This window comes from Schistocerca cancellata, chromosome 2 (assembly GCF_023864275.1).
Source record: "Schistocerca cancellata isolate TAMUIC-IGC-003103 chromosome 2, iqSchCanc2.1, whole genome shotgun sequence".
Classification (NCBI taxonomy): domain Eukaryota; kingdom Metazoa; phylum Arthropoda; class Insecta; order Orthoptera; family Acrididae; genus Schistocerca; species Schistocerca cancellata.
Window position 1 is genome coordinate 469,165,723 of NC_064627.1, and position 20,409 is coordinate 469,186,131.

The following is a 20,409-nucleotide window of genomic DNA, read 5'->3' on the forward strand; positions in this document are numbered from 1 at the left end:
CGGAGGGTAGTTGTATTAATCACACGATATCAGAGGAATAAATCACACGTGAGTTCCAAACTTCGATCAGCAACCCAGGTAGCACAATGGCTGTGCCCAGAGAGTTAAAAAGAATGCGGTATAATGGTCGAGCAGCTACTCCTAAGCCATACATTTATGCAGTCAGTGCTGAGCGACACTTTAGGTGATGCAAGGAGCGACGCCATTGCACAGTGGATGACTGGAAATAAATAATACGGAGACATGAATCACACCACACATAGTAGCAATCAGTAGCAATCTTGGGTTTGGCTAATTCCTAGAGAACGTTATATGCCACAATGTGTAGTGTCAACACTGAAGTACGGAGGTTATGGAGTTACGGTATGGGGTGTTTTTCGTAGTTAGGATGTGGTTGCCCTATTGTGCGTAAGAAAACGAGAAACGCGCAAGGACATTTACGCATTTTACGGCATTGTGCGCTGTGTGTAGAAGAGGAAAAGTTCGGGTAAGACGATTGCTTGTATCACCGTGTGTCATAAAGCAGCACCTATGAAGTAATGGTTTGTGGACAATAACATTCCTGGAATGGAATGGCTTGTACAGAATTCCAAACTCAATCCAAAGGAACGCCTTTGGACTGAGTTAAAATGTCGACATCGCTACAGACACCAGCGTCCGACAGTGCTGTTTTCTCTGATTTCGGCTCTTGAGGCAGAACGGTTTGCCGTTCCTGCACAGACATCAAGACCACTCATTGAGAGCGCCCGCACGGTGGCCGAGCGGTTCTAGGCACTTCAGTCCGGAACCGCGCGACTGCTACGGTCGCAGGTTCGAATCCTGCCTCGGGCATGGATGTGTGTGATGTCCTTAGGTTAGTCAGGTTTAAGTAGTACTAAGTTCTAGGGGACTGATGGCCTCAGATGTTAAGTCCCATAGTGCTCAGAGCTATTTGAACCATTTGAAAGCGCCCGCAGCAAAGTTGAAGTCGCCATAAGGCCGACGGGCAAAGACGCTATTAGGTGTCTGGGTACTTTTCATCACGTAGTGTAAGTTGTCGGCCGAAAACCATCGCAGTTGTAAGAGGCATTTCATGTACTATCTGGAGTGGAGGTGACGTTTTAAAGTGCCTCCGTTCTGTCATTTCTGAAGTCAAGAGTTAGTGACTCTTTGTGGTAAATCAAATAATTTTCAAACACTGGAGGACAGCAAAATCGAAAGTGTATTCCCGTGTGCGGGAGCAATATTCTGCCTAATTATTTTCCGATTTCACAGGCGAGTATTATGGTTTAGTCAGTGTGCACGTTTTCTGTTGGTAAGAGGGTCCGTAATAGATTTTAGAGCCATTACATAGCTGGAGATGGTTGTTTTTTCAATGTGTCTTTTGACCAATGACTGGGAACCGTTTTCCCGTTTTGTCCTTGCGGATATTATCGGAGCAGCTGGTAGGAACCAGCTAGTAGTTGCCGTCGGCTCTCTTAATTTTTCTGAAAGTATATAGACTGCTGCAGGGCATTTTCTTCACGCGGTGTATATCGCCTGAGCATTAACGTTGTTTACGTTTTCGTACTGGAGATGGTCTTCCTCCGACTCCAACGTGTCCTAATTCCCACCGTGCAGAACTAAGCTCCTAAAAGTGTTCATTGTCTATCCAAAGCACCCTTTCTTAACAATATCGGTAGAACACAATTACAAATTATGATAAACAGAGGTTTTACGTCTCAAACTGCCTGTAATTATTAATTTTTTTTGTGAGTATGATAGAAACTGTTTTAGATATTCCACACATACCGTGTTGGAGCTTATTATTATGGACATTCGAATAAATTAGCGATTGCTGAACACAGTCCTAAAAATAAGCATTAAAGTGTCCGCTGACGACAAAATATTGTCTCAAGGAGCTAATGACTAGATTTCTGGAATGAACGAGTGAGCAGAAACCAGAATATCCAACAACTTCAACCCGTAGAGTTATTTCATCGAGCGCTTAATGCGTAGATGCTTCAAAGAAATTGTGAAGCTGTTTGAATACCACCGGCACCCATTAGCGTGAGATCTGGCTGTACCGTGATGTCCTGATATATGCCAGTCAATTATACACAGGCTATCAGTTATGAAAGAGTAATTTGTAAAGTAATTTTCATTCGATCGTTACGGAAACTATGACTGAAATTTGTTTCGACTTTCTACTATCTAACTATTAAAACTACAACAGTAAGCTCTTTTTCAACATAATTTCCTGTGACATTAAGACACCTGTTGTAGCCACGGACGATGTAACGGATACTCTCTTCGTGGAACTGTTCAGACAGCGACTTTTAACAGTTACTCGACGACATCTGAAACTACTCTTCGTTTGCAGAACACTGCGACGGCAGATGTTGGTCTTTCTTTTCCATGTCTGGAGAGGTAGTAAACACAGGTAGCCGAACGGAAGGATGTGTGGGCACAGTTAAATAACTCCAATATTAAACATGTCCAGAGTTTACGAAAATTTGTGGCAGAGTCTGCAGGAGCTTTATTGCACAGTAAAAACACATCAGGGTACCTGTGCGAAATTATCGCACTTTTATGGGTTTAAATATGACAGTATTTGGAATAAAGATAGTCGTGGGAATGAACAGAAAACATCCTTAAAAATGAACCGAATGATGTGAAATAATAATCATGAATTTATGATACATCCTTGTCTATATATTTTCACGTGTCTAAAAATTTGTTTTGCGTTCGGAATCTTTGTCCCAGTTTGTACGACGGAGAGAGATTAAGGACTGTCAGTAGGATCACATAAGGTATAACTTTGGCTCGACAAACATTATCACTTACATTCATTAGGTATTTTTAATAAGATAATATGAAAATAGTCTCTTTTTCGTGATTAATAAGTTAGCGTCGAAAACATAGGTACGAACCTGGGCGTTCGTGATGCCCTTTTACCTATGATATTTACAAATAAACTATATGTTAAAATTTTCCATAAATAGTTTTAGCGCAAAACCAGCATGCGATATAATAGGCCGGCTAAAAATCCTTTCGTACGAAACCCCTTTCGTCCCGGCACTATTAGTACGTTTCGAGAAATAATAGAGGATACGTCAACTCTTTTAAATTGCCGTTTCCTAATAAACTGAAAACATCTGGCCTAATTTGATAGCAAAATATCAAAGGCTCTGTCATTGCAGCCACATGCCTTGAAGCTCTGCTGTAACATGACCTCATCTGGCTTGCTGAAAATTTCATTTAAAACCTATGAGAAAGTGCCATCACTGCTGAATGTAGTCTGATATAAACATAACGTAAACGAAAACTAATTCGTTTGAGGTCATTGTTCTTAACTAACACATAAGGGAATTTCAATAAAGTTCAGAGGAGAGAAAAATAATTTCTTAGGAATTCCAGATTACATACAGGGAGTAATGGGTATAGGTGCAGACGTCTGCATATGTGGTATGTACATACACACATCAGTGGGTTGGTCGATTTTTCTTTGTATCGAATAGTTCTCCGACAAACACATCGCATAATTTACTGCGTGATGCTCTTAAATACACTGCTAAACAGACCGTGGTTGTCAGTAAACATTAACCAAATGGCTCTGAGCACTATGGGACTCAACTGCTGTGGTCATAAGTCCCCTAGAACTTAGAACTACTTAAACCTAACTAACCTAAGGACATCACACACATCCATGCCCGAGGCAGGATTCGAACCTGCGACCGTAGCGGTCGTGCGGTTCCAGACTGTAGCGCCTTTAACCGCTCGGCCACTCCGGCCGGCATACATTAACCGTTGTGCGTCAATGCGTCCCCACTTTGGCATATTACCTGCTGCCCAGGGAGAAAGAAGCATTAACAGCTTGCTTTTACCACATGTACTTGGAGGTACTAATCAATCCAAAACCAAGCGACTTGTAATAACTATAATTATTTGCTGCAGATGGCGTAAATGCTGATGTAACGTTGTTCAGTTCACTGTCTTCAGTCACTAATAGCAGTATCTGCACGTAGGTGTGTCCCAGAAAAGTTGCGACAAACTTTGTATTGGGTGTCTTGACAAGCAAGTCGAGGTAGGAACGTAACGTCATCCAACGATGCTAAAGCGTCGAAGTGTTAGACGACAGCGCCTGCCACTAGGCTACCCCTTCGACAGCAAACGTCTCGCTTTGTTGTTTGTCCTCAGTGATCGCGACTGATTGCCACGATCGCCAGCGGAGAAGATGGAGCTAGGTAGTGCGTACGCAGGCCCTGAGTTCTACGAATACAATCGTCTGTTGCCTTGTCGGATGACGGTTTCGGATATGGGTTTCCGTCTGCAGTTTATTTTCCTCCTGTATACCGAAAAACATTGGAGATTTTAGAGAGCTGCAGAAGAAAAATAAACTGGGGATGTTAACCTGTAGCCGAAGATGTCATCCACTGAGGCAAGAGAGAATCGCATTCGTAGGAGACAAGACCTGTCCACACAGCAACTATCTCCGTCTCGCAATCGTGGTAATCAGTCGCAATCACTGAATAACGAACAACAATGCGAGACGTTCCGTCTATAATCCTTCAGTGTGCAAGGTTACATTTGATGCCGAAGGGGTGGCGAAGTGGCAGGCGCCGGTACCCCGTGACTTCGACGCGCTGTGGCGTCCTTGGGTGACGTTTCTGCACACAGGTTCCTTTCTTCGATTTGTTCCTCAAGACACTGTCTACAACCCCTCGAAGTTTCCGCAACAGAAAGTGAATACAATACAAAATCTCACATCATCCCAGCAAGTGCCCTTCAGTGGACCATATGATTTTGCATGACCATACATTTACAAAGACAAGGGAAAGTCACACTTTCGTTTATATTAATAAGCATAATACTATTTAATAAGAAGGAATCGGATAAGGCCTGTTGTTTCTAATTCTCTTATGCTGGTACCTTGTAAGTCTTTCATGACGTCATGAATACTTGACCTTATCGATACTTCTTTCGCGAAGGTAAATCCGTCCTACACAAACTAACAAATAATATCAGTTATTTCTTTCTGATTTTTCTGTTATATGTGCTATGTCCTGATATATTTCAACATTTAAATTAAATTATCCTGAGAGTGTGATCGCATCATGATGTGGTAAAACTACCGCCGTTTCGGCTACTATTGCAGACAGCCAGCTTGTGACTATTGATTTAAGAACAAAATTGCGCTCTTATGCCTCCAGTTAAAACTGTCTGGACATCTTGGCATATGGTTTATTGATTGGATGATGGGATCAAAATGGAAGGGACATCAGATGCTTATTACTAGAGATATTATATGTCGATATTTATTGGCTGTCATCTGTGAATTAGGTCGAACGTCGACGAACTGCTGCTTACGTCCTAGCCTGTTATTTCTGAGACCTGAGACCTGTCAGACGTTCCTGTTGCTTTAATGTGGGTTTGCTCCAGAAACCGACGGCACAAGTAATCACCCTGGAGGCTATCTCCATTTGTTGCTGAAACGTCTGTAATTTAAATGCATCACGCCCAGGTTACACAACGAGATGAAATTTATTGCAGTGGACTCCAGATGCAAAAGCTTGTGCTCAGATATTCCAACCTTACTTGTCAAATTTCAGAAGTCTATTGCTCTTAGAAGCTCCAATATTTTCCATATAATTTTTCATTATAATGTTTCCAGTTTATCTAATTTATTACTCAATACCAGGCATTTCCTTACACGTGTACTTTCTTGTCACCTGTAATTGGTGTGGTTTACTTTAAGAGAAGTTTGCAGGGCCTATGTGATCAATGTTAAATAAGCCAAGTTTATGTACATTTGTCTCTGGAACCAATAAAGGTAAAAATCTAAGATTTTTGCAGTTTGCATACCTATGCTATTTATGTCTACTGTCACAGGATTAAGAGATGAAGTACAAAAGACCCAGTGAAATATTGTTTTGTAAATTATGCTATTTTTTATTACAAATATTTGTACATGAAGCCTCCTAGATTCATACCGTTCTAATCATGATTTTGCTTCAATAGGTGACGTGTGTTATAAGAAAATAGGTCACAAATTTTCATGTAAGTGTTTTTGGTATATAGACACAAAGTATAAAACAATTCATTTTGAGAAAATCGCGTCTAAAATGATAAATACTCACTCATAGTTTCAAATAAAGGCTCAGGAGCACCCAGCAGTTTAGTCAGCACCATCTTCTTTCTTTGCTGCCCTCCTTTTCTAAAAGCTTCTTCCTTCTGGTTCACTTTACTTCCTTGGGTGTGAACTCTGCTGCATGCTGTGCCTTGGCATGTTAATTTGTCTAATACTTTCAACCGCTTTTCAGCACGACAGCCTGAGGTGATGTTAAGATGGAATACAACTCTTATTCTCCCTATTTTCCCTAATTAAATGTTAGTACAGCGTCACTAACTCCCCATTTCAGTGTATTTAACACTAAAAACAAAGTTTTAGATATGAGATTTTCACTCTGCAGCTGAGTGTGCGCTGATATGAAAGTTCCTGGCAGATTAAAACTGTGTGTCGAATCGAGACTCGAAATCGTGACCTTCGCCTTTCGCGGGCAAGTGCTCTACCACCTTTTCTTTTTTTTTTTTTTTTGTGGCTGATCGTTGTATTTCGTCGTTACGGACGTCACATGACATCCGTTGAAGTTCGTTGTTGATCCTTTCACTCAGTTTTTTATTGCAGAGGCCAAGCAGCTCTCTGACCAAACACTCTGAGCTACCGTGCCGGCGTTCATCTGAGCTACCCAAGCCGACTCACGCCCCGTCCTCACAGCTTTACTTCCGCCAGTACCTTGTCTCCTACCTTCCAAACTTTACAGAAGCTCTCCTGCGAACCATGCAGGACTAGCACTCCTGAAAGAAAGGATATTGCGGAGACATGGCTTAGCCACAGCCTAGGAGAAGTTTCATATCAGCGCACACTCCGCTGCAGAGTGCAAATCTCATTCTGGAAACATCCCATAGGCTGTGGCTAAGCCACGTCTCCGCAATATCCTTTCTTTCAGGAGTGCTAGTCCTGCATGGTTCGCAGGAGAGCTTCTGTAAAGTTTCCGCGCGACCACTACGGTCGCAGGCTCGAATCCTGCCTCGGGCATGGATGTGTGTGATATCCTTAGGGTAGTTAGGTTTAAGTAGTTCTAAGTTCTAGGGGACGGATGACCTCAGCAGTTAAGTCCCATAGTGCTCAGAGCCATTCTGTAAAGTTTGGAAGGTAGGAGACGAGGTACTGGCGGAAGTAAAGCTGTGAGGACAAGGCATGAGTCGTCCTTGTGAAGCTCAGATGGTAGAGCACTTGCCCGCGAATGGCAAAGGTCTCGAGTTCGAGTCTGGGTCTGGCGCACAGTTTTAATCTGCCAGGAAGTTTCAGAGTTTTCGGTACTCGCGTCCAGATAACGTTATTGAAAGGTATATTGGGATTCTGCGTCCGCCCATGTAAACACTTTTGGGAGAGCTCAGAATGGGCTAGGTCCCTATAAATTGTCTTGATGACTTCCACAACAGCTTCGGGAATAGCGTTGTTCTATTCAAAACACATTCTTGAAATTTCAGCATACAGGAATCTGCACCATGATTCAGGTCCAGCTGGGCAAAGTGAATGTACCGATTTTCTGTCAGTTGACATTTTGTGGTATATGAGGTGTAGACTGCTTTATTGAGACTTTTAAAGCATTTCCGTTATTTCTGGTGGCCATTCAATAATTGTTGATCTATTGTTTTATTAGTCATTTGACCCCTCAGTGGCGTGCCATCCGGCAGTGTGGTGTCGCGAAGAGTTTGTTTTCACTTTTTGAAGCTCGTGTCCATCCTGTTTTGAACATGTCCAACGCATTTCAGTTTCATTACCTCCATTTTTTCACATGAATTTGATTCAACTTAACACTTATTGGTTATAGAGTCAGTTAGTTTCGAAGATAGCAACATAAAAAGAGCTGCACGTTCTTAGGTTCTATAGGGATACACAGGTAATATAGTATAAAAGTAAAATACTTGCAAACGCCACATAGATATAACTTATATACCATTTTATGAAGGAGTGAAGAATAAGCAGGATTTTTTTTGTGAAATCTCGAAATTTCAGTTCTCTATCTGCTAAGAATGTTAGATAAACATATTACGTTAGAAATATGCATCGTTGTAACACATATATTTTTCCCAACCTGAGGATGTTTGTAACCCACTTTCTTGAATTATTCGTATCATAAATATCATTACGATTATGTCAGTTATTTTCATTTCTTTACCTTGTAGAATGAGGATCACTTCAGTATTACCTCTTCAGATTCCTTAGAACGACCAAACGCAAAACATTAAATAACATTGTGGTTACTGCAGATGACCTATGTAACCGTCGCATTGAAAAAATGGTTCAAATGGCCCTGAGCACTATGCGACTTAACTTCTGAGGTCATCAGTCGCCTAGAACTTAGAACTAATTAAACCTAACTAACCTAAGGACATCACACACATCCATGCTCGAGGCAGGATTCGAACCTGCGACCGTAGCGGTCGCGCGGTTCCAGACTGCAGCGCCTAGAAACGCACGGTCACTCCGGCCGGCGTCGCATTGAAACTTCACATTGCTTTTCAACACGGGGTTTGATGTTTTCGGAAACAGTAGCGGAAGAATTCGCTTTCACATAAGGTGTAGTTAATGGAAGCAGAGTGTAGTAATGGAGCTTTTTGCGTGCGGCAGGGGGCGCGCACGCGCTGGTGGGCGGCGGGGGCGGCTGGGCGGCGCCGGTGTCGGCGGACGGCTACATGGCGCCGTCGCAGCACCACGGGCACGCCCTCTACCCGCAGGGCCCCGCCGTCGTCATGTCGTCGTGGCGCGCCTACGACGGCGCCGCCTCCTTCCAGCGCGCCTCGCCCTACGGTAAGCCCCCGCAGCCCGCAGCCCGCAGCTCGCCTCTGCCTAGAGCCGGACCGTGCATTCCAACGTGGACGTCGAGCGCGCCGAGTTCAACGTGCTGGGTAACAATGTAACACTCTGAAACGACTCGGCTTGTATATACGGCACGCTTGTCTCAACGCGGATTCGCGGTCGCAGCGCGCACCAGCGGCAGTTTTCGGCTCTATCTAGCTCGCAAATCACACATTTTGTTTCCGAAATAAATGGGCGTATAATTACCATGACAGCCCTATTAACCCGTTCGAGACCAGTGGGACATATGTCTCACACATACACATTTATTTAATCGTGTTCACCGCGGTATCTGTGCCGTCAGCGTGGGGGATACCTAACCGTAACCGAAGGGGACCGTTCTCGATTGATGGCTGGCTCGGAGATTTTTCTTCTTTTGGGGAGTAAATGGTGTTTTGTCCTTACGTTCGTATCGTCAGAAATGACATTCCACTGTTGAAAACATCCTAAAAGCCAAAATCACAAACAATTTATTTCTTCAAGCTTACAGGAATATGAAAGTCTCACATGTGTGCAGTGCTGCGATCTAGCGTTGAATTTAACAAGTGTTTGGAGCCAACAGGGTCACTGACTACTTCTTAATGTGAGAGATATCGCTTAATTGCTTCAGTTGTGCCTTGTATTTTTGGGGGTTTCTGTAATTCGTTTTCTTGTCTGCAAAAGATAAACTCAGTAAAGGTCTTCTTTACACTGTTTGCTAAAGTATACAGATTTGTGCATATATTTATTGATAAACACTTTTCAATTCGATTATTGGTTATGCCTTATAGGCTAGTGCGCGTAGAAAATTCCTATTTGTCCCTTTTGTTCATCATTTGTGTCTAAATTTTTATTTACGTGTTTTATTAGGTGCTCTAATCTTATTATATTTTTCTTGGTGTGATATGAAACGCAAAACTACGCAAACTTGTGGTTTATTTTTGTGATGAATGCTTGCTTTCTCCTTCTCTTTACATTTCTCCCAGTTAAATCTGTGAAAAGGAAGCCGGTCACATTGTCCTCCATTATTACAGTTCCGCGTGATGAAATTGTTTACTGTTGCATCGTGTAAAGGAAAACAAGAAAGACGATCCCACCATTTGAGTGACCTACTGTCAATGGCATACCTTTCTCTGCTGGTCGAACCGGTGTACAGCTCCAATTACAATTTAGTACTCTGCTATGGCTGCAGGGCAGGATTTAACTGAGGTTGTATCAGCTATATTTTTCTCTTTTGACGGATCATATATCTTTCGGGTGGTGAGCAGGTGACAGAACTATAACTGGCTAATTATCCTGGAGTTTGTTTCAAACAATAATGGTACTTACTTTCTACTTTTCACAGATCCTAATTCCTTGTAAAAAACTTATTTCAAATGGGTATCATATGTCTCGCTGGACTCGAGAGGGAATATATTTAGAGAACCATTTTTTCCTCCTCGAGTCCTGTCGGACAGATACATCCCACCTAAAATGAATTCAAAATTATAAACAACATTGTCTCACTCAGTACCATTCCAAAAGCAGAAGACCAATTTTTCCAATAATATGCGAAATCTTAATTAATTCAGTCACGAAAGGGTTAAAGCGCGCATTTCCTCCCTTGTCAATATGTAAATCCTGTCGTTCTGTCGGTAGTATATGTAAATACAAAACTTCAGTATCCGTGAACATGTTACAAGGCAAAAAGGGAAGTTGCATATATAGTCAGAAAAGTCATGAGCTTACAAAAATTCCATCACAAATAGCACGATACAAATTTAGCATTGTCTTCCACATCAGATAAAAATTATTTCATCAATGTAACTTTCTAGTGAAACCCTAAGGTCAGACTTACTTGATCTGTTTCTATTCAGTAATTGAATGTTTAGAACATGTGAAATACAAGCCTAAACTAGAAAGTGGAAGTGGTGTAAGCTCTCTTGTACATAAAGCCAAATATATATAGATGAGCCAAAACATTTTGATCACCTGCTTAACAGCTCGTCTGCCCATCTTTGGAATGAAATACATCACTGATTCTGCCTATCAGGAATCCTACAGTTTGTTGTCAAGTTTGGTAGGTATGTGGAGGTATGTTGCATTAGATATGTAATTCGCGTAAATTTACGGACCGCTGGTTTAGCTACGAAGTGGTGGCATCCGATAGCGACCCAGGTGGGTTCCGTAGGATTTACATCAGGCTAATATTGTCGCCAAGACATCAACATGAGTTCACTATAGTGCTGCACAACTGCTGTAGCGCGGTTCTGGCTCCGAGGCACGGACAATTACACTGCTGAAAGATGACCTCGCCGTCGGGGAAGACATCAAGCCTGAAGGAAAGCAGGTGGTTTGCAGCTGCCAGAGTGTCTTCGATTGCTCCCACAGGTCCCATGCAAGCGTAAGGGAATGTCTCCCATAGCATAAGACTGCTCCCACCAGCCTGCGTCTGTGGCGCGCTGCATGTCTGGAGCCGCCGTTCACCTCGATGACGGCATTTGTGAAGACGTCCGTCGACCTAATGTAGCAAAAATGTTGATTGGCTGGTTTGGGGATTAAAGGGACTAAACTGCATTGTCATCAGCCCCTTGGCAAAAATGTGATTCACCCGATGAGCCGACACGTTTCCATTGATAAACGGTCAAACCCAGATGGTACCGTGCACACTGCAAATACACTCCTGGAAATTGAAATAAGAACACCGTGAATTCATTGTCCCAGGAAGGGGAAACTTTATTGACACATTCCTGGGGTCAGATACATCACATGATCAGACTGACAGAACCACAGGCACATAGACACAGGCAACAGAGCATGCACAATGTCGGCACTAGTACAGTGTATATCCACCTTTCGCAGCAATGCAGGCTGCTATTCTCCCATGGAGACGATCGTAGAGATGCTGGATGTAGTCCTGTGGAACGGCTTGCCATGCCATTTCCACCTGGCGCCTCAGTTGGACCAGCGTTCGTGCTGGACGTGCAGACTGCGTGAGACGACGCTTCATCCAGTCCCAAACATGCTCAATGGGGGACAGATCCGGAGATCTTGCTGGCCAGGGTAGTTGACTTACACCTTCTAGAGCACGTTGGGTGGCACGGGATACATGCGGACGTGCATTGTCCTGTTGGAACAGCAAGTTCCCTTGCCGGTCTAGGAATGGTAGGACGATGGGTTCGATGACGGTTTGGATGTACCGTGCACTATTCAGTGTCCCCTCGACGATCACCAGTGGTGTACGGCCAGTGTAGGAGATCGCTCCCCACACCATGATGCCGGGCGTTGGCCCTGTGTGCCTCGGTCGTATGCAGTCCTGATTGTGGCGCTCACCTGCACGGCGCCAAACACGCATACGACCATCATTGGCACCAAGGCAGAAGCGACTCTCATCGCTGAAGACGACACGTCTCCATTCGTCCCTCCATTCACGCCTGTCGCGACACCACTGGAGGCGGGCTGCACGATGTTGGGGCGTGAGCGGAAGACGGCCTAACGGTGTGCGGGACCGTAGCCCAGCTTCATGGAGACAGTTGCGAATGGTCCTCGCCGATACCCCAGGAGCAACAGTGTCCCTAATTTGCTGGGAAGTGGCGGTGCGGTCCCCTACGGCACTGCGTAGGATCCTACGGTCTTGGCGTGCATCCGTACGTCGCTGCGGTCCGGTCCCAGGTCGACGGGCACGTGCACCTTCCGCCGACCACTGGCGACAACATCGATGTACTGTGGAGACCTCACGCCCCACGTGTTGAGCAATTCGGCGGTACGTCCACCCGGCCTCCCGCATGCCCACTATACGCCCTCGCTCAAAGTCCGTCAACTGCACATACGGTTCACGTCCACGCTGTCGCGGCATGCTACCAGTGTTAAAGACTGCGATGGAGCTCCGTATGCCACGGCAAACTGGCTGACACTGACGGCGGCGGTGCACAAATGCTGCGCAGCTAGCGCCATTCGACGGCCAACACCGCGGTTCCTGGTGTGTCCGCTGTGCCGTGCGTGTGATCATTGCTTGTACAGCCCTCTCGCAGTGTCCGGAGCAAGTATGGTGGGTCTGACACACCGGTGTCAATGTGTTCTTTTTTCCATTTCCAGGAGTGTATAACACGATGTCGTTGGGTCAACATGTGAACATGTAGCGATGGTCCGCTGCGGAACTCCAAGTTCAACAATGTGCGGTGAACGGTATCCTCCGAAACACTTGTGTGTGCACCAGCATTGTGCCCTTTCACCAGAGATGACATAGATCACCATCTATTCTACTGTACAGAGCAGACAAACCTCCGATCTCCATGCTCTGTGCACAGTCGTGACTTGGTAGTTTCATTGTCCTACCTCTTCCCGTCGATGCTCACGAAAGTAGCGCGATACCATTCGACCAGCTTCGACATTTTCGAGACACTCGTTCACAGGCTCTGCGTAATAACAATCTGCCCTTTATCAAAGTCGCTTATCTAAATGAATTTCCCTACTTGCAGTCCATAACTTCTCAAGGGTGATCCCCCGTCCGTGTCTGCTTAGCTTACATACTTTTGTTACCGCGTCACGTTCCCGTAGCGCAACCAGGCGGCATCGAACGTCACGGTCGGCAGTAGTAATTAAGTTCTGTCTTATCAGTGTATATGTTTGATGTGCTGTTTCCGTGATTGTTTCAGATATAAATAAAAAATGCAAAGTAGTGGTATTTAAGTTAATATTTATCTCCAGTGTGTTTTGGAAGCTTAGCACCATTGTCAGATGGCACTTCCGGTGCTTAGCTCAGTTGCGTTGCTCCTGGGAAAGCAACGACGTCGAAATGTCTAGTAAAATTATGACAATGAATACTCAATGCTTTTGGTGGATTAGTAAGAACTGATGTGTCGTAAGTCCAGTCTTGCGCATCTGGTCGTGTACTGTCCACCAGGGCTCTTTATTTAAGCTTTATGCAATCTTACAAATGTTACAAAAGTTCTGCACTGTCGCCCAATTATGTGTATATATAATTTTATTTTCAATATATATATATTTATTTCAGTATATATATTTATTTTCAGCCAGGTGTCCGAATACTTTTGATCACATAGTAAATATGTATACACTATGTGACCAAAAGTATCCTGACATCTGGCTGAAAACGTCTTACAAGTTCGTGGAGCCCTCCATCGGTAACGCTGGAATTCAGTATGGTGTTGGCCCACCATTAGCCTTGATGACAGCTTCCACTCTCGCAGGCATACGTTCAATCAGGCGCTGGAAAGTTTCTTGGGGAATGACAGCCCATTATTCACGGAGTGCTGCACCGAGGAAAGTTGTAGATGTCGGTCGGTGAGGCTTGGCACGAAGTCGGCGTTCCAAAACATCCCAAAGGTGTTCTATAGGATTCAGGTCAGGACTCTGTGCAGCCCAGTCCATTACAGAGATGTTATTGTTGTGTAACCATTCCGCCACAGACCGTGCATTATGAACAGGTGCTCGATCGTGTTGAAAGATGCAATCGCCATCCCCGAATTGCTCTTCAACAGTGGGAAGCAAGAAGGTGCTTAAAACACCAATGTAGGCCTGTGCTATGGTAGTGCCACGCATAACAAAAAGGGGTGCAAGCCCCCTCCATGAGAAACACGACCACACCATAACATTGGCATTTACCGGCGTGATGTGTGGCTTATGAGCAGCCGCTCGAGCATGAAATCCAAGTTTTCTCACCTCCCGCTTAACGATCATAGTACTTCCAGTGGATCCTGATGCAGTTTGGAATTACTGTGTGATGGTCTGGATAGATGTCTACGTATTACACATTACGACCCTCTTCAAATGTCGGCTGTCTCTGTCAGTCAACAGACGAGGTTGGCCTGTACTATTTTGTGCTGTGCGTGTCCCTTCACGTTTGCACTTCACTATCACATCGGAAACAGTGGACTTAAGGATGTTTAAAAGTGTGGAAATCTTGCGTACAGACGTATGACACAAGTGACACCCAAGCACCTGACCACGTTCGAAGTCCGTGAGTTCTGCAGAACGCCCCATTCTGCTCTCTCACGATGTTTAATGACTACGTCGCTGATAAGGAGTACCCAGCAGTAGGTGGCAGCACAATGCACCTAATATGAAAAAGTATGTTTTTGGAGTGTCCGGATACTTTTGATCATACTTCTTTAGGACATGTCCGAAAGAACACACACCATATATCCGCCCTGTAAGCGGGAGACCCGGCTTCGAGTCACCGTCAGGCACAAATTTTCAACTTTCCCCATTAAATTAATGTCCACGGGCAGCGAGAGTCTGTAATTCCTTTGTGCACTAAATATGCCTATGCGGAATACCGCCCCGGCGTTGTGATTGAATTGTTCATAGCAAACAGAACACAGCACGTCGGTGTTAACAGAGAGAATTTCAAATATTTTTGGGTATACCCGAAGGGAGTATAATAGGGCCATGACTATTACTACATAGACTGTGTATAAAAAGTATTATGTTATATTTTAGGGTATGTAAATCAGATAAGAAAAAACTAATTTTTGTGGAAAATTGTCACAGGCGCATCATTTTCCGTTAAGGGATCCGTGATGGTTTTGACGCTAGTGATGTTCTGATACAGTGTTCAAACCTCCGTGTGATGAATATTGTTTTAGAGATGTTACTGAAAATGTCTGATTAAAGCACAACTCGTAACTGCGCCGTAACCTACATCTCGAAATGGCTAATCCGGTGCACGGTCATCTAGTCACAGTTGTAGGTTGCCTATCTAATGGCTTCCAGGGTAAAAAAAAAATTTGATTTTCAATATTTCATACAATTACTGACCGAATTACAAATTTAAAATGCTGTCGTAATCTATTCGTCAAGAGGTATAACCTTACGTTGAAGGATTAACGCAATAAGTATTACAGTTAGAAAATATGTATACATCTTGGGGCGCGTAACTGAACACACACAAATACGCAAACTATACTTGATGATGATGATGTTTGGTTTGTGGGGCGCTCAACTGCGTGGTTATCAGCGCCCGTACTATTACCCAATCTTTGCTCAGTCCAATTTCGCCACTTTCCTGGATGATGATGAAATGATGAGGACAACACAAACACCCAGTCATCTCGAGGCAGGTGAAAATCCCTGACCCCGCCGGGAATCGAACCCGGGCAAACTATACTTGACCCAATATTTCAGAATGGGAGCACTTAGTGACACGTAACAAACGTTACACGGAAGTTCAAACCTTTACGAAACCTTTTATCGCTGACACCACCCACAAAATTATGAAAGAAGTTTACCACTTACATTTCCGGTTTTCGTGCAGTAAAATTGCCACAACAGTCATTACATCTTACTTTATTAGTTCTTTACTACTAACTATTCGCAACACATTTTGTAGGCAGTATCCACTTACACGCCTGAATGTCCCTGCAAAGTTATATCATAGTACGACGCACAGTTCAGAAGATACTACGTCCTAAACAACGAGATGCGTGAAAAACTAACTTTTGCTTCAAACGGAGGGCCCATTACTAGACTATACTCATCCAGTGATTGATAATGACAGCACTTAGCGGCTTTCAACAAACTTAAAGCATAATTTCAAATATTTTCGTAGCGTTTTATCGCTTATATGCTTACCCGTAAGTGTTTAATACATTAATCTAATTGTGGAGAAATCAGAACTTTCAAGCTGTTTAATAAATGGGAGTTCGATTCGTTACAGAAGAGGAATTCAGGGGTGAATGTCTAAAACGCTCAAAACGGAGAGGTTTATCACGAATAATGGCTCCAGCTTAAGCCAAACAAGCAGCTAATTCTCCCGGAGTTTCTATCGGTGTCCCGCACATCAGAAAATTCATGTCCACGCTCAAAAGGAAATTCATAGGTGTGAGATCGGGAGAAGGTGGTGACCAATCCAATAGTCCGGGAAAAAATCATCTAAATGTTTTCCGAAATCGACGACAAAGTGTGGTAAGGCTCGGTCATTGTGGAATCTGGCTGTTAGCGAGGTGTTCTCCAACTTTTCCGTAGACTTCAAGGAGAAAGTTACGCTAATTTTCCATACTGTGCGTGTTAGGAGGAAGATACACCCCAAACAGATGGTTGTTAACAGTACCAGCCCACACATTTGTGTTGATACTGGATCACACGAGTTACCTATGGATTTTCCGACTCTCAGGAATGGGAGTCCTGTCAGTTAGTAAAACACACGTTGTAAAGCCAGAGACATTTACAACTTTGTGCAGATACTATTCACAGAATTCCGCGTACTGGGAAAAGCTGATAGATACTGTACCTCCTGATACTTGACTGTATGCATGCCTGTCTAGTGTAGGACGTTACACACATTGGCGTTGAAGGTATTTCAACTCTTGGATATGGATCATGTGCTGGTCCTGGGCTCTCATCAATTCACTGTAACACAGTTCTCACAAACTAGCAGTTTACACACTTAGACATCTCCCAATTTCTCGTTGGTGTGATCTGAGGGATCGTCTTTCATGAAAAATTATGACATCATTTGGTAACCTCTTCCCTGAAAATTCTTCTGCACACAGACGCCATGCTTTCCGACTACTGCATCCTGCATCTTGCTTTCCCACAGATGAGATGCATGTCCTGTAACACGTCTAGAATGTAATAAGCAACCAAAAACCTGTAAACATCAGGAGAAACTTCCATGGAAACGCAACATAACATAAACAACCATAAATTAATTGTTTACCCAGGGACGTGGACACTGCTAACAGAAACGAAAAATAAGCGTTCCTAGCAGTACTATGTACATAACTGTGTAGTAGATTTAATTCCAGTGTCTAGGTATTGCATATGAAGCAATAAAAACAACTGTGAACAGTGACTTAAGCGAAGACCAGCATCAAACCCTTCAAGGGCCTCTAGCAAAGTACACCCGTGACAGTTGTGCCATATAACTGAAATGTTCCTTTCTGTCTCCTCTACCGGCTCTACAAAACGGTGTTCATAGTTGTCTTACACCTTGTACACAGGGTGTAAATTTTAAGTTGACAAACTAGAATAACTCGATAAATAAGCTTCACACGAAAATATGTGTAGAATCCAAAGTTGATTATTTTCGAGGGGGACATCTGCTGGTGCTAAAATTAGCCCGCCACCCCAGCGCCCTGTGGGTGAGGCGGCAGGCAACTGTAAAATGTCAAATGGGAACCCCTATTTTTAATTGCAGGAATCAGATTCTACCTAAAAAAACTACGTACATTTTGCCTTAAACTTTTGTTTATTCTTTGTAGTTGGCGCTGTAATTCAAGAAAACCCGTGTTCTCATTTTTGCGTGGGAAATGGTTACGTACAAATAAAAAATTCTTATTTACTTGGTAAATTTTGATTCGCTAAAACTAAAACCCTCTCTCCCCACAGGGTGGGGTTTGAGAGAGAGGAATTAGAGTTTTACAAATGTTGACGCACATATTAATTTTTTCCGCAGATTCGGATGAGTTTTGTTTGTTTCTTAGTCATGAGGCAACAAAACCGTTAATTATCAAACAAATCATCTGACTAGCTAACTAAATAGCTAAACATCCTACTTACTAACGAGTGTACTCATTAGCTAACAGAATAAACAAAGAAAAAGACGAACTGCGTAAAAGACTAACCATTCGCTAACTAAAGATGAACGTATTCCCGTTTAAGATTTGGTGGTCCTGAAAAGGAAAGATTAGTTTCGTTTTATTGTTGATTATTTGCAAATACTTGCAAGTAAATGAATTTCGGAGTGCTTCTTTCCAGTGAGTCTCCTCGCCTCACACTTTCGGCCTGCTTGTTCTCCGTAAATCCCTTGCGTCTCACCATTTTATGAAATCAAATGTTCAAAGTGATGACCTCCAACTTCGATGCATTTATTGACTCGTGCTGTATATCCCTGCACATATCTTGATAGCATGTCTGGTGTAGTTCCAGCGCAAGCATGTCTTATTCTTTGCATCATGTTTTCGCGAGTGGTAGGCGTTTCCTGATAAACGATATCTTTTAGATAACCCCATAAGAAAAAATCTGTCGGGGTAAGGTCAGGCGATCTGGCTGACCAATTCACAGGACCTGCCCTGCCGATGCAGTGACCATGGTGAAGTCGATCTAGTACATCGCGCCCTACTAATGAATAATGCGCTGGACAATCATCATGTTGAAACCACATGTTTTGTCGAAGTTCGATGCTCAATTCTTCAGGTAGATCTGGCAGTTCCTTTTTAAAGTAAGCTTAGATATTTGTTGCAGTTCAAATTACCATCGATAAAACATGGACAGATCAATTTATCGGCAGTTATACCACACCAAACATTAAGGCCAAGGTCGCTGATGGTTGACTTCTCAATGTGGGTTCTGTTCACTAAAGTAATGCATGTTATGGCGATTAATTTCGCCGTGGTTTTGAATGTTGCCTCGTCGGAGAAAAGTACTCTGGAAAAAAAGTTTTGGTTTGTTTGCATCCGCTGAACAGCCCAGTGACAAAACGTTAGATGGTTTTGGAAGTCATCGCCATGTAGTTCCAGATGCATGGATACATGGCATGGATGAAATTTGTGGAGCTTCAGGATTTTCCAAACACTCATGTGTGAAATTACTGATTGCCTTGATATTTCTCTTGTGCTCGCATGTGGATTATGAGCCACAGCAGCTAGGACTGCCACGTGTTTGTTTTCTCCACAAACAGTTGCTGCTCGAGTTCTTTGTTTCTATGTTTCTAGTTCACACTACCTTTCGCAGTAAATTGTTCAATAACTCGAACGAAAGAGGACCGTGATCGTACTTGGCCAGGAAAACGCTGCGCATAAAGCGCCACTGCATCGTCAAAATTTCTCCCACTTTCTCCATAAATGTACACCATCTCAATTTTTTCTTCCACAGAAAGATAATTCATAATGACATATGCCACCTATTAATCTCAAGCGAGAAAAGATAAGGGGCGTCGAGAAAGCCAGGGTTAGAATTTCTATGAGCGAGAAGCGGCCCGCTCGGCGTAATTCCGCCTATCAATACTAACTCCACGTCAAAAGCGACTGGTAGAGAGCAAAAGCCGCGAACGCAGTCACACAAGGTAATCAAACATAAGTCGCCCAAAAGGCAACCGTTATAAACGATGTACTGCTGTCTGAATGCTCAGACGGGTAAATGATACAGTGCGCTTATTACATTAATACTTATAATTTTTAAAGCCCAGTCTTATTACGAGAAAAGGCGAATTTCTCGTCCCTGCGCTACCTTTCGGCGGCACTCCGAAACATTAGCCGCTCATCAGCGAGGACTGGACAAGAGCATCGATTATCGATTAGGGCTGAGTGGGATATCGATTATCGTAGATAATTCTAAAAATGTAAACGACGTAACAGTTGCGATATTTCGAAATAAAATAAAGGTGTGAACAATGTGATTTAAGTCAATACATTTATGAATGTCGTTTTCTACGTTTTTCTACCCGAAACTAAAAGACTCAAACTAAGCAGCACCCCAGTTGTGAGACTTCTCGACAAACAAGAGTGATTACTCCGAATCTAATAAAAAATTAGGTTCATGAGTCAGTTTTCTAGTTAATCAATTCACTAGTTAGTAAGTAGGATGGTTGGTTTGTTAGTTACTAA

General features: G+C 43.4%; 1 protein-coding gene across 1 annotated transcript in view; it reads left to right on the plus strand.

Annotated features, from left to right (window-relative positions):
* LOC126155223 (GATA-binding factor A-like) overlaps positions 1-20,409 on the plus strand; it is an 84,246-nt gene that overhangs the window by 12,258 nt on the left and 51,579 nt on the right. Inside the window, exon 3 of the mRNA XM_049916215.1 lies at positions 8,657-8,836. Coding sequence (XP_049772172.1) covers positions 8,657-8,836 — 180 coding nt within the window. The remainder of the gene's footprint in view (positions 1-8,656; positions 8,837-20,409) is intronic.